Source organism: Cibotium barometz, chromosome 45 (genome assembly GCF_041138505.1).
Source record: "Cibotium barometz isolate CiBa-2024 chromosome 45, ASM4113850v1, whole genome shotgun sequence".
NCBI classification, from domain to species: domain Eukaryota; kingdom Viridiplantae; phylum Streptophyta; class Polypodiopsida; order Cyatheales; family Cibotiaceae; genus Cibotium; species Cibotium barometz.
In genome coordinates, this window is record NC_141090.1 from 16,343,576 (window position 1) to 16,356,618 (window position 13,043).

A 13,043-nucleotide genomic window follows, 5' to 3' on the forward strand; every position below is an offset into this window, starting at 1 on the left:
GAGTGGCTAACCAAAGAGAAGTTTTGACTCTAGGAATGGTAAGCTTAGGATTTGAAAGGATTCATTCTCATTCAAAAATTGCATTCCCTATGGGCCAATTCAAACTTTAATGGGAAATAAAAGCATAGGAAATTTCAAGAGCTAAAGTTGTCATTATTGTTGTCAAGATGGTCATCACACACTTACTCTATAGAAGACCTACATATCACGTGTGTTCAAAGTGTATTTTGAAAATCCTTTATCAAGAAATTTTGAGTATTTAAAATGAACCCTTTTTTATATGAACTTACATTTTTTTTCCCACATGCATTTAAAAATCCCCCCTTATGGAAGCATGTTTCTATACATTTATCCTAAAAATGCGAACGTGAACTCACATAGTACACTTACATACTTTTAAGTAAATCCCCCGAGACCATACAACATATAGAGGAAACAAAATAGGCAAAAAAACAAGTCGGAAGAGTGGCTAGCTGTAAGGAAGAAACATCATCTTTAGGAGTAGTCAAACAAGAAGAGAAGTAAATGGATGAAAGTTTGGAGTTGGCTTGGTTGTTTGTTGCAAGTACTGTCAAGCCAATTTTGCATATCCATCTAAGCTTAAACTTATTTTGTCTAGAATTAGATCCATGCAATTAGATTCCTTACATGAGAACCAATACGAGAAGAATTGACATCTATTGTTTAGGAACTTCAGTTGTATTAGGACATCTACAAGGTGATGATCAGACCACATTGAAAGTCCTTGAGGAGGTGCTCATCAAAGCGGTACCCTGTGTAATAACGAGTCTTACGTGTGTTGCTCTGGCTTGTGAATGAACATCCCCTGGTTTCAGACAGAGTGTCTATTAATCCATCTGCTTATGTAAACCTTAGGAAAAGAAGGCTTGGATAGATAAAAGATGTGTCAAAAGTAGGAGAGTACACATGCAATAGTTTCAGTCACAACATGTAAGAAAACATTTTCTTTGGCCACATATAGAGACTAATTGCAAAACTCTGTAAAGGTGTTCCTTGTTGTCATACCAATCATTGGAATACTTGGGAGCCTTTGGGGCCCCATCATTGTATCTTGTCATTTCCTTGTTCTTGAGTCTTGTATTCTGTTGTCCTCCAGTGTCACCTCATCATTATCCCTTCCATTGGAGCGTCTCTATCATTGAAGTCCCAATTGTTCTTCTTTGTGTCTAATTGACTGTAAGTTCTACAATATAGCATTCTTACAAGTTTAACCTATCAGGTGTTCAATTCATGCTCTTTTCTCATAGTGGTATGCCTATGAAGAGAGAAGAATCCCATATTAGTCAGCTCCTTCAGGAGTGAGATTGTACTTGAGTCACCTGCCACTAGCCATTGTAACCAAGAAATCACTAATGAGCATAGAGCTCCCTGGTTGGCAAGCGTAAGTAATGCTCTGTCCATCAGCTCCTTCAGGAGTGAGATTGTACTTGAGTCACCTGCCACTAGCCACTGTAACCAAGAAATCACTAATGAGCATAGAGCTCCCTGGTTGGCAAGCGTAAGTAATGCTCTGTCCAAAAGGATCTTCCCTAGCTTGTGCGTTTTCTTGCTTGGCTTGCCCTATCATTTCCACTGTCCACCCAAGCTCTGAACATCTAACCAACTGTGTTAAGGAAAAAGAGTGCCATCTTTGCTATCCTGATTTGGTCATCCATATATGACCATTCTCCTACAGCTTGCAGCTTGACCTTCTCGGCTGTGGATGTGTTTTGTGATAGGCTGCTAAGCAGGGAAGGAGATTAAGAGGTGCTCCTCAGCATCCACCAGAGTTGTCTGAGGTCAGTTGTCCACATCACTGATGTGATGTCAACTTGACGCTGTCGAAGAATCATGCATAGAAGACAGCATGTTTCTTGGTGTTCAAAGTAATCTGTGACAAGATGGGTTGTTTTGGAAGGCTTACTGTGCCAACACGTGTGGGTGCAACCTTGCAAATATGTATGCAGGTAAGAAACCCACCAACTCTTGTCACCATAAACAGTGACCCTTCTTTGAGGTCATAATGTGGAAAGATGGGCCTCAGGAAAAGGGTAAAGCTACATAGAATCATAACTTGCTTTGCTGTGACTTGCCTTCATGAGAGGTGCAACACAAGACCAACCCAACTGTGAAGTCTGCACTGTCTGAAAAGCAGTACCGTCACCAATAGCCCCCACACGAACAGTTCCCATTTCTGAAAACATGAGAGAGACTTGAATCATTGCAAATAATGGTTCGTTGCTCTGCCTTGGATATAAGTGCTGCAGTGCTATGGCAATAGTTACAAACACGGAGATTTTTAGCAACCCGAACAGTGGTCCTCGCGGGTGTGTTAATAAGGCTGCAAGCAATAGCCAGTATCTCACTGTGGCCACATGACACATCCCCCTTTGCATTCCTAGATATATCCTGTAACACATGGTCAAACCCTAGTGTGGGTCTCTCCTCCATTTTTACAAACAATTGTTTTAGCTTTGCATACATATCTTCTCTTTGAGGGTGCCCCACATCTCCCACCATAAATGTATGCACAAAACCCTGAATCTCAATCCAGCTTTTACCCCTCCGCTTCTGTGTCCTTGCCTTCATTCTCATTGCCTCTATCTTCTTTGCATCCTCCCACATGTGCGCATCTTCATAGATTTGGAACATTAAAAGATAAGCTGCATCATGCTTCTCATCCAATTTCACTGCACATTCAAAAGCCTGCCTACCAAGCTCTTTATTACCCCACTTTTTGCAGGCACTCAACAAAGTATTCCAAGTCACATAATTTGGTTCAAAAGGCATCTTCTTCAACCTTATTGTAGCCTCCTGAAGTTGGCCTGCACGACTAAAGAGATCAATTATGCAATTGTGGTGCCTGATAGTAAGATTGATGCCATACTCTTCAGTCATGGCCTCAAAGTACTTATGGCCCCTATCTACAAGACCTGCATGACTGCAAGCTGTGAGAACACTAAGAAATGTTACCCCATCTGGGCGTACCCTTTGCGCTCTCATCTCCTCAAATAGTTTCAAAACCAGCTGAGTCTTTCCTTGACGGGAATATCCGGTAATCAAAGCATTCCAATTTGCAAGCTCCCTTTTAGACATTGCATCAAACATCTGCTGGGCATTGCCAATGCTACCACACTTACAATACATGTGGATGAGAGCAGTTGAGATAATCACCTCAACAGCTTGGGCTCTGCCAGCACTGTATAGTTGGGCATGAATTCGTTTCCCAGTCTCTAAGGCTGCTGTTTTGCCACATGCTGTGAGAATGTTGACAAAGGTCACACTATTTGGTGGCAAACCTTGCTCTTGCATTCGTGCATAGAGCACAAAAGCCATCTCACTTTCCCCTTGATCGGCATAGCCCAAAATCATCGCACTCCAGGAGACCACATCCTGAACAAGTAGCTCGTTAAACACTTCCCATGCTTCCACAAGCGAACCACATTTAGCATACATATCTACTAATGTGTTTCCAACAGCAAAATCTCTTTCAAATCCCTCTTTTGCAATCTCAACATGTAATTCCTGTCCCCTATGTATGGTCTCTATGCTACTGCAGGCTTTCAAGCTGCAAACAAATGTGACAACATTTGGAGACACACCTTCCAGTTGCATCCGTTTAAAACATTTCAAGGCTTCTTCACCAAGACCATGCTCAGCATACCCTGCAATCAGGGCAGTCCATGAGACTACATCTCGAACATGCATATCATCAAACACTTTCCATGCTTCTGTAAGCAAACCAACTTTGGCATACATACCCACCAAACTATTGCAAACAGAAAGATCTCCTTCAAATCCTTGTTTTACGATCTCCATGTGAAGCTCTCGGCCCTTGCCTGTGGCCTTCAGGCTACCACAAGCTTTGAAGCTGCCAAGAAATGTCACTGCATCTGGGGACACCCCCTCTAATTGCATCTGTTTCAAACAATTGATCGATTCTTCCAAAAGACCATGTTCAGCATAGCCTGCGACTAGAATGTTCCAAAGGACTACGCCATGATGTGGCAGCTTGTCAAACACTTCCTGTGCTTCTCTGAGTGAACCGCATTTGGAATACATATCCACCAATGTACTGCCAACTAAAGCATCTCTCTCAAAACCCTCTTTAGCAATCTCTGCATGTAGTGCTCGGCCCTGATCTATGTCTTGCATGTTGCCGCAAGCTTTCAAGCCACAAACAAATGCTACGGAGTCTGGAAACACGCCCTCCTCCTGCATTTGTTCCACACACTTAAGTGATTCTGTGCCAAGCCCATGCTGGGCATACCCTGTGATAAGGGCCGTCCATGAGACTACATCTCGAATTGGCTGCTTGTCAAACAAGTCCCTTGCTTCTGCAAATGATCCACATTTTGCATACATATCCACCAAAGCATTGTCTATAAAAGGATTTCCTTCAAAACCCTCTTTGGCAATCTTATCATGTAATTCTTGGCCTCTTTGCACTGCTTTTAACCTAGCAGAAGCTTTCAGAAGGGCCACAAACGTATGCTTGCTAGGGTAGACACCATCCTCCTGCATTTTTTGAAACAGGGCAAAGGTTTTCAAGGGTTCCCCAGCCTCAATAAACCCTTGAATGAGAGAAGTCCAACAAATCTCATTCCTGTATACCAGCCTGTAAGAAATCTGCTCTGCATAAGACACAATTCCGCATTCAACAAACATGGGAATGAGGTAGTTCCCGAGCTCTCTATGAACTTCTAGCCCAATGGCGCAAACGTGCAAATGTATTTGCTTAGCGTAACCTATATCTTTATGTTTTTTGCACTTCTGCAGTATGTAGATGTAGACCTCCATTGAGGGCAGCTCATCAACATCCAAGGCTTCCAGAGAAGAGACAATTTCTTTGATGCTCAGCATGTCCCAGCCTTTGATCTCTTGTGATTCAATTACTTTTACACCATACCCTAATAGAATCTCTGACCTTTTGTTCTCTTGTGCTTTTCGTTTAACAAATGCACCTGCTTGGTCATGCTCTAACACCATATCTATTTCATCATCTCTTGCCCCCTCCACTACATCCATATCTTCAAAGCAAGAGTTGTCCATGCCATCAATCAAGCTCCGCTTCAAGCTTGAATCCCTAGGGTCAGTCTGCTGAAAGTCACAAAACGATCATCAAACCAACAAGCGTTACCACAATTACTCCAGTTTTCTTAACCTTACCACAAATCCCTTCACCTTACCACAGTTCCTTCAACCGTGACTTCAGTAACCTTAGCTTAATATCTGTGGTAATTATTGATTGCCCACTTACTTTCCTCTTTCTGCTCTCCCACCATTGGAAGGGGTCCATGAAGGAGTACTCTTGAAATGAGCCTTCTGAAGAAGCTATGCTGTCTGCAAGTATAAAAGCAGTGGCAATCAGGCTGCCCAAAGTGTAAATTGATGCTTGAGAGCGGTATTTGAAGGTAGGAGAGCATGGCAAAACCTGGGCTAGCACTCCGAGGAGGGCCAGGCGAAGGTTCCTGTATTCTCGGTTTGAAGGCAGTGAAACTCCCATCCTGCTGACGAGCCATTGCAGCATGAGGGCCGGACGGCACCAAGCAGCTCATCATCTTCCTTCGATCAAAAACTGTAGACTATACAACAAGCACCCTTCTAATGTATCCACTCTTTATGAAACTAAACTTTCACGTGGCCAAACTAGAGGCTTGGGATAAAGGAGGATTTTTGGATTTTTGAAATTTTACATGCAGGTATAAATTTTCAAGCTTAGATCAAGTTCGGGTTTTTGAAATTTAACATGAAAGTGTAAATTTTCAAGCGTAGTTTACATTTGGGTTTACATTTGGGAGAGTATTTTTTATTGTATGGCCCGAGCCGTTGGCAACGCTCGGGTCACCTTCTTGTATATCTTATATGCTACATGGTCCATAAAGTTTCCAACAAGGGCCACGGAGAAATGAAGATTTTTGTATTTTTGAAATTTGAAATGAAGTTCACGCTTGGGAAAGTAATTTTTGTTTCCACCCGACACCTCGGACAATGCTCCCCCCCTTCTAGACCCCTCTTAGATAGGTGGTGCATGTACCCTCCCTTGCCACCTCCACCCCCACCCCCACGTACACCCCTTCAAGACCCCTCCTGGATAGGTGGTGCTCCCTCCCCGACACACCTACCGCCCATGCACCTTGTCCACATGAGACCCCCCACAAGACATACTTGTCCCCACCCTGCATGGCACTCTCTCCTTCCGCAAGCACCCCCCTCCCTCCTCCTGGAAGTATGTTACAGTAATTAATTTATTAATTGTTGGGTGACCCAACAAATAAAAAGAATATATTGGGTGTCCAAGCTAAGTTGATTGTGAGTGAATCCGATGGTAACACATGTGAGACGTGCCCAAGCTAAGTTGATTGTGACTGAATCCGAACAGTTGTAACACGTGTGGTGTTAATATGTGAGTTTGATTATGAGTAAATCCAATCAACTCTGTGACACGTGCGACACGTGTGAAGAAACGTGCGACACGTGTGAAGACATTGTGAGTGAATTGAATGTGGGAGTGAATCAAATTAGTTATGTTTCACATAGCAGTGAATAATCGAGAGGGAATCTAGATAATGTTTACCACTTCTCGTTATTATTTTTGTGAGTGAATCCAAAGTAATTGTGATCTAACACTGTGGACTGTCTGTATAGATCATAAGTTCGGGACAACGAAGGTGGACATTGGACGGAATTATCTAGCCGTGCACATGTGTGCAAAATAATCAATTTTGTAAGGTTTGGTCCAAAATTGGGCATTTACAAAATTGAACCATAGTCCAATACTTTTAAAGTATCTCATCGAAAATAAACCTTGCCCAACATATGTACAATGGACCAAACCATACAAAATTAATTATTTTGCACACATGTGTACGGCTAGATAATTCTATCCAATGTCCACCTTTGTTGTCTCGAACTTATGATCTATACTCAAAGACAGTCCACAGTGTTAGATCATAATTACTTTGGATTCACTCACAAAAATAATAACGACAAGTCGTAAACATTATCTAGGTTCACTCTCAATTATTCACTCACTGCTATGTGAAACATAATTAATTTGATATTCACTCACAATGTCTTCACACGCGTCGCATGTGTCACATAGTTGATCGGATTTACTCACAATCAACTCGCACATTAACACCACACGTCTCACACGTGTTATCGTTGATCAGATTCACTCAATAACTTAGCTTGGACATGTCTCACACGTGTTACCATTGTGATCGGATTCACTCATAATCAACTTAGCTTGGACACCCAAGATATTCTTTTCATTTGTTGGGTCACCCAACAATTAATAAATTAATTACGCTAACAAGGTACCCCTTAAGAAGAAGCCCATGGCTAGGCTTTGGAGGTACCCCTCACGAAGCCCGCCTTTTACTAGGCCTTGGAGCTACCCCTCGACAAGTAGTCCACCATAGGCTAGGCTCTAGGACATGTCCTACACGGTCTCTTTTGTAAATATTGTTGCTTTCAATTTTGTGCACTAAAGACTGTTTTAAGGAACATTGTGGAACTTCTTTAATTAAGAAACCTGTTTTATGTGTTTCACAGTGTGGTAGGACCTAATTAGATAACAAAAATAAATTGGGTAAGTGGGTGGATGGATGCCCCAAACGACTCCATCCTATGGATGGGTGGACCTGATGATATGGGTTACTTTCCAAAAGATTTATTTATTACAATCCTTAGTAAAAGTAGGGCCTCGAACAAGTTATGTTTTAGGGAATTGAGTTAGTGATGTGCATCATAAAAAAAAGGGAAAAAGGTGTTAGCTTCTATGAACCAAGTGTGGGACTCATTCTATCCTCGAACACGCACATTGAGTGCCGTTGAATCTGAGGAATAGATTCCTTGTTGAATGACTATGTTTCCCCTGCGAGATAGAGTTAGCTCCCTCTGTTTGCTCGTATCCTCGTTTTTCTAAGAGATCAAGATGTCGCCAATTGGAGACTATGGGACTTAGCCACCTATTAAAAGAATCCCTTTGGCCGAGCTAATACGGGGACCTTACAGGAGGCCGCACCAATGTGCCTTGTATATCTTACATGCTGCATGGTCCATAAGGTTTCCAAGACAAAGTACTCACTACCTTAAGGGGTTGGTTCACAAAGAGGGGGCTTTTGACATGTGTGAGGGATAATGTGGTAAAAAAGGGTTGGAGAAAGGCCCATGTTGCCATTCTTTGTGGTAAATTCTCTCCCGGCCAAAGGAGGTCGACCAAGTGGCACCACTACCATAAGGCTTGGTTCACAAATGGGCTACAGACATGTGCAAAGGCTGATGTGGTAAAAGAGGGTTGGAGAAATACCCACATCCTAGTTATCTATGGGGAAATTCCCTTAAGGCCAAGGTAGGTCGACCTCACAACGTCTCACAAAAGAATGTAAAATTTGAGAGACTTGAACCCAGGACCCACCGCTCTCAAACACAAGACTTCAAACCACCTGGCCTATGCACATTTGTTGAAAGGAAAAAGTGTCAATTAACTTCAACACGTCAACCACCCCTTCGTGAAATCGGGCCTAAGGGTAGTGCGAACACATTAAAAGTCTAGGTGAGTTGTCCCAAAAATCATTGATATGAAAAAGAAAATGTTTGTTTCCCTTTTAATGAGTGAGCTTGTGTTTCCCTTTTCACAAGGAGTGTGTTTGTGTCTCCCTTTTTACAAGGAGTGGATGAACACATGTTACAAGTTATACCTTTTCTCCCTTTTCAATGACCTTGGTGGGCCAAGTGGTTAAGTCATGACTTTAGATAAGTCGGGGTCATGATGTCAAATTGTAGTTGGATGTCTACATGAACTCGAGTTGTCCATGTTGAAACTTTTGTTTGTAAATTTGTATTTGTGATAGGGAAATGTTTGTTTCCCTTTTCACAATGAGTGAGTTTGTGTTTCCCTTTTCACAAAGAGTGTGTTTGTGTCTCCCTTTTCACAAAGAGTGGACGAACACACGTTACAAGTTATACATTTTCTCCCTTTTCAATGACCTTGATGGGCCAAGTGGTTAATTCATGACTTTTTATAAGTTGGGGTCATGATGTCAAATTATAGTTGGATGTCTACGTTAACTCAAGCTGTCCATGTTGGAATTTTTGTTTATAAATTTGTATTTGTGAGATAGGGCACAGTTTGGACTGGCTCTTCATGTGTTCATGGATATTGTGAAGAATCCATTGGGCAACAATAAAGTGTTTGTGGACATTGTCATCGGACCATGATACAGGAGGAGGAAGGATACACTGGGCGCAAACGATATAGGGAAGGATGCTTGTGAAGAATCCATTGGACAATAATAAAGTGTTATGGACATTGTGAAGTGTTTATGGACACTATCATTGGACAACAATATAAGGAAGGATACATATGAAGTTTCCCTAACTTGAATACAAATCCTCATATTATGAGCTTGGTGGTGTAGCTTGTGAAGGCTCACTCTTGTCACCCTTTTGACATCCCTCAGCCTCTTCTCGTCTTCAACCCTTAGGAGGATTCCGTGGCAACCGCTTTGTCATCCCTGATCGAGGTTGCTGTGTCCCCTGCCTTTCCTTTTCAGAAGTGGACCTCCAGCTCCTCGCTTTCATAGTTGCATCCCTAGAGGTTTCCACTCTAGTGTGCAAGATTGTTCGTATAGCCGACCGGTGCATGGATAGCTCAGGGATCTTTTACAGGCTAGCCTCCTTGGAGTGCATGTAAATATTACTGATATTCATAATTTGGGGCGTGGCTATTACTACGTTGAGTTTGCCTTACTAGTGGCATCAGATAGAGTCATTCAGTTGAGCCCCATTGCACTACATATGGCCCATGCCTTCTTTCTTGTGAGGTGGCAACACGACTTTAACCCAGCATCCAACCCACTGGCTGGCATTTTAGGCTTTCCCACCATGACAGTCTGTTTCCTAGGCCTCAGGAAGGAATACCCTCCTCTTCTCCTAGTGATTGGTGGAGCCATAAGGAGAGTGATGGAATCCCCCCCAGTGTTGCTTTGGCCCTCGCTCGGGCAACCGGGATTCCATCTCTTCCCATCTGTGTAGCCTCTTTGGAGATAGTGCCGCACTTGATATCTCTTCCTTGCCTCTTGGGAGATCCCATTCGGCCCCTCAGGATCCTAGGGCAGCTAGTGGATTATAGTTTCTTCCAATGTCATTGGGCAGGCTCAGTGGGTTACCATTAGGATTGGCAAGGACTATGTGGACTTGCTTAATGTTTATGCCCCAAATGCCACTACTACATGAAGATTCACCTTCTGGAGTATAGTTCGTTAGTCCCTCCCTCAGGCCGTCTTTTAGTGCATGGTGGGGAATTTAACATGATAGAGTCAGTAGAGGATAGACTCGGAGGAGGCATGGCTACATTTTGTAGCTCAGAGTACTCTGGTTGGGAGGAGTTGATCCTAGCACTTAAGGGGACAGGATCCTTGGCAGAACTACTAGAGTTTGGATGCAGCCCCATGAGTCTGTGCTTCTTGCGATTTGTCTCAAGAGGAGCACCAGCCCCAATCTTTCTTGACTTGATAGATTCTATGTGGATGAGTGGGTTGCGGTTTACAGGGCATGATCAGTATCTTGGCGAGCACTACTTTCTCTAATCATGCTCCATTTATTTTGTCCTTGGAGGAGCCATGGAGGCACTTGAGCACTAGGATTTTGGACAACCTCATACAAGACTCTGAGATTTGTAGTATAGAGCAGATATGGGAGGGGTTGGATTTTCTCTTAGGTTTTGTTGCCCCGCACGCACCTTGGATGTGGGCCTTGGCGAGATCAAAAGTTTTTTGTAGGAGGCAGCACAAAGTAGATTGGCGGGATTCCGTGAGGAGCAGAGGAGAATTCATTGGGGTCTTGCTTCTCTCTGGCAACTCTAAGAGAGTTCCCTAGATAGCCCATGGATTGAGAGTCAGGTGACTGCTACTCGTACAAAGCTTAGATCCATGAGGAGAGGATGGTGGAGTAGGGATACCATACCAGAGCTCCTTTTTGGACCCATGCCGAAGATAGAGTCACTATGGATTTCTTTGAGATTACCGCCCCCCATAGGTGGGTAGATGGTATTCATAAGATGTGAGGCCAGGATGGAGCTATCGTTTCTAACTCCTCCATGTGAGAGCCAATTGCCACAAATTTTTTCAGATCCCTCCACGGTTGCCCCATTATCCTCACAGGTGGTGGATGCGTGAGAGAGGGTCTGGTGGCACATGAAAGAGGTGGTTCCCCCCACTCTGCGGACCTTCTTATTGACTCCCTTCATGATAGAGGAGTTGGCGGAGGCCTTGGCGACTCTTCGTAGGGGAAAATGCCTGGGGGCAGATGGGCTTCTAGTAGGATCTCATGGAAGGCGGCCTTCGAGTAGCCTTCAATGAGATTATGACCACATGCACCATGCCAGAGAAGCTCTCAAAGGGTCTGATTCACTTGATTCCTAAGGAGGGTGGTGATATATTGGAGATTCGGTAGTGGAGACCCATCACCCTCCTTCGGATTGTTTATAAGATTTTAGTAGGCAAGGCCATCAGCTGGAGACTTCAACATTTTCTCCCTGACTTGATCCATGACACTTAGACATGTTTTGTTTAGGATTGGAGCATTCTAGACAACATCTTCAATTTCTGGGAGGCAATAGCTTCAGCCAGGATGCGACAGTAGGATCTCATTGTGCTTCTCCTAGATTTTGAGAATGCCTATGATAGAGTTGAGTGGGGCTTTTTGGAGGGCACGATGTACTGGATGGGTTTCCCAGTGGAGTGGATCTGTGGTGTTTCTGGACTTTACTTGGCCTCTCACAGTTAGCGAGCCAAAGGTGACACATTTCCCCTTTCTTGCTCGGTCGACACCCTGCCCCATTAGCACCCTACCTCTTTCTATTCGCTGTCAAGGCCATGAGTAGCTTTCTCTTTTAGCTCATGGACTAGGCTTTAAGGATTGCATCTCCCCATCCATACTCTGGAGGAGCTGCTAGACTCTGAGTTTGTAAGTGACACAGTAGCATACTTATTTGGAGACATGGGGAATCTTTAGAGATTTGTAGAGGTGATAGAGATCTTCTATCATGCATCAAGAGCACTGATCAACTGGCACAAGTCGTGTGTTTTTGGGTAGGCTCTCTAGCTGCCCTGACTTGGCGTCTAGTTGAGGCTTTCTAGTGGATCCCCAGGGGCACTCTAGTCTGTTATCTTGGATTCTAGGTGGGCATCGATATCTTCCAAAAGTAATAGTTAGCCCCTCTTCTTCTGATGAACATTTTTGTACTAGAGTTCTACGAGGCTTTTCTTAGCCGGGTGAAGTGGTGGTGGCGAACCACATCCTTCTTGCCACCATGTGGTATATTACTTCTTGCTTGGCCTTCCCAGACCTGCATTGGTTAGGTTGAGCGGTTGATCTGTAATTTTTTTGTGGGTTGGCAAATGATGGGAGGCCTACTCGGGCCAAGGTGGTTTGGAGTGTGATCATACAGTCATGCCATAGAGGGGGCCTAGGTATCATTAACCTCGCCATTCAGAGCCATGCCACCCTATTGGGAAAATTGATTTTTAGAGGATTTCTCCTAGGTGGTGAGCCTTGGAAGGACTTCCTCTTGGCTAGAATTTTAGCCCATACTCCAAGCCTTGGGGGCACTTGGCCATAGAGCACCAAATGGATCTTCACGGAGATGCAGGCCCATGACTTTAGCCTAACTTTTGAGGATAGATTTGCTGCTAGCTTACTACGAGCTTGGGATTGGCCCTCCAACATTCAGTTCTGATATCCTCTTAGGAGCGTCTTCGACCCATGATCCATTTATCTAGTGGCCACATGTATCCTGGGGAGAGCGTTAAGCATAGGACTTGCTAGATCCCTTGGAGAGTGGCTTGCATTTAGAGAGATTTCTCCAGAGGCTTAGGAGAGAGGCCTGACTAGGATCTAAGGTAGAGATAGACTCAGCTTCGACATCGACTCAGCTATTCCTCAGGAGTGGGTGACCCCCCCTATCCCTAACCCCACCCCCCCGCAGTGTGGTGACTGGGAGTGTTTATTAGGCATGATATTCTCTTGGTAGT

General features: G+C 43.9%; 1 protein-coding gene across 4 annotated transcripts; it reads right to left on the bottom strand.

The window, feature by feature from the left end:
* Window positions 1–683: 683 nt before the first annotated feature.
* LOC147612495 (pentatricopeptide repeat-containing protein At2g27610-like) lies at window positions 684–5,617 on the bottom strand. 4 transcript variants are annotated; one of them, XM_086783119.1, is made up of 3 exons: window positions 5,435–5,617; window positions 5,261–5,343; window positions 684–5,097 (listed from the first exon to the last, which is right to left on the bottom strand). In XM_086783119.1, the coding sequence occupies exons 1-3, from the start codon at window positions 5,559–5,561 to the stop codon at window positions 2,161–2,163; spliced, it is 3,147 nt and encodes a 1,048-aa protein (XP_086639245.1). In that variant the 5' UTR covers window positions 5,562–5,617; the 3' UTR covers window positions 684–2,160. The 4 variants fall into 4 exon arrangements, with proteins under 4 accessions (XP_086639245.1, XP_086639244.1, XP_086639243.1 ...); XM_086783118.1 differs by having other exon boundaries at window positions 684–5,100; XM_086783117.1 differs by having other exon boundaries at window positions 5,261–5,617.
* Between the last annotated feature and the right edge of the window lie 7,426 nt (window positions 5,618–13,043).